At 48.7% G+C, this 1668-nt stretch overlaps 1 protein-coding gene across 1 annotated transcript; it reads left to right on the forward strand.

The window, feature by feature from the left end:
* Positions 1-276: 276 nt before the first annotated feature.
* On the forward strand, positions 277-1442 carry M431DRAFT_514451 (hypothetical protein). Its single transcript, XM_024920239.1, has 2 exons — positions 277-494; positions 543-1442. Exons 1-2 carry the CDS (start codon positions 284-286, stop codon positions 953-955), a joined length of 624 nt encoding a protein of 207 aa, XP_024766930.1. The 5' UTR covers positions 277-283; the 3' UTR covers positions 956-1442.
* Positions 1443-1668: the final 226 nt, after the last annotated feature.

Genomic DNA, 1668 nt, shown 5'->3' on the forward strand with positions numbered 1-1668 from the left:
ACTTGAGCTCACTTGGTATGGAGTGAGCTGGTTTCCTGATTAGGAAGTGGCTCACTTGGGCTCACTCGCTGTCGCGTGAGCTATCCTATGATTGGTCCTTCGGCCCATCATAGTTCCGTGGTGCCTACCCTGTAGGCCTGCTGTTGCGACCATAAATGTGTTGGCTCGTAACACGGTACTCCCCTCCCGTTGGTCTTGTCCTCAAGGCCTAAGCTGCTACCTACATAAGCGTCGCAGCCCCCTTGTTGTTTTGGGTGAGTACTTTCTTCCTTCAATCGCCGTCATGTCTAACCGCGTAGAAAAGCCCAAATCTAAGTCTACGGAGAAACGTCATTCTCGTGCGGCTTTTATTCGTTCTTTTGGCTTCGAGGTGTCGCCGTGTTTCCGTTGTTTAGGCAAACGGCCTTGTCTGGCTGTTGAGGGTGGCGACTCGTGCGCGCATTGTTGCTATCTAGGTCGTTCGTGTGATAGCTCTTTTGTCCCCATGTCTTCTCGTGAGTGTAGTTCCTGTTTCCTTGGTTTTGTCGTGCTGACGTTCCTAGTTGACCGTATTACGGAGGAACTTAAGCGTTTGGAGCGTCAGGAGGAGCTTGCCGAGGAGGCATTAATCGCTCAACAGAAGCGTCATGAAGAACTTCTGGCTCAGCAGAAGGCTGAGCGTGACGAGGCTTTGGCTCGCCTCATGAGATTGCGGAAGCTTCGTCGCTTGCTTCGCGCCCGTGGTGTGGAGATGGTGAATCGTGGATTAAACGCCGAGGAGATGGAGGAGGCTGATCGTCGTGAGGAGGAAGAGCGTCAGGCTGAACTGGCTCGTGTGTCGCGTGAAGAGGCGCAGCTTCTTCGCGACGTGCAGTCTATGAGCGGGGTTGAGTGGTCTTCTTTAAACGCCGATTTGGCGTTCGCAGGTCTAGATCCTCTTGCCTCAATGGGGGGTGCTTCCTCGTCGTCTTCCTAGGTTTCGCAGGGCGTTCTGGTTCTTCCGGTATTTTCTCTTGTCGTACTCGCAAGTGTTTGCGGAGTTTGTTTTGGAAATTTTTCAAGGCAGTGCTGGCGTTTTCGAAATTGCTTTCTGGTTCCCAGCTGTCTGCGTTCCTGTCATATCCTTTCCATTCCACTAGGTATCGGAGTTCACCGGTTGCTTCGTCTATCTTTAGCGATGTTATTTTGTCAACTTCGTATTCAAGTTCTTCGCCTTGAATAACGATTTCATCCATGATGAGTTCTCCAGTGTCTTCATCTATTAATGCTTTTTCCAATAGTGAGACATGAAAGATCGGGTGTACTGGTTTTCCTCGTTTGTTTGGTTGTTCTGGGAGGTCCAGTTCGTAGTTGACTTCGCCGATTTTCTTCAAAATTTTGTAAGGCCCAACTTTCTTGTAGTCTAGCTTGTCGCTTGGCCTGTTTGTTTTGATGTTGGCTTGTTTTTCTCCTCGAGTGTGTCGTAACAGGCTGATCCCTTATAAATAGCTGGTTCCGTTACAGTAATTGCTACAATTGCGATTATTGGCCTAATCTTTTGCCCTGTTTGGCTCAACGGTTTGATGGAATCGTCACAGGTTATAATATAATACTGTTACGTTCCGTTATACCGTAGCGCCAAACAGGGCAAAAGATTAGGCCAATAATCGCAATTGTAGCAATTACTGTAACGGAACCAGCTATTTATAA

The sequence above is a fragment of the Trichoderma harzianum genome (assembly GCF_003025095.1).
Source record: "Trichoderma harzianum CBS 226.95 unplaced genomic scaffold M431scaffold_440, whole genome shotgun sequence".
NCBI classification, from domain to species: domain Eukaryota; kingdom Fungi; phylum Ascomycota; class Sordariomycetes; order Hypocreales; family Hypocreaceae; genus Trichoderma; species Trichoderma harzianum.

What these genes read in the sequence shown, in the direction of transcription:
- M431DRAFT_514451 (XM_024920239.1), top strand. Translation starts at nt 284, where the DNA reads ATGTCTAACCGCGTAGAAAAGCCCAAATCTAAGTCTACGGAGAAACGT. An exon ending in TTTTGTCCCCATGTCTTCTC is followed by an intron (nt 495 to 542) that starts GTGAGTGTAGTT and finishes TGACGTTCCTAG; the next exon opens with TTGACCGTATTACGGAGGAA.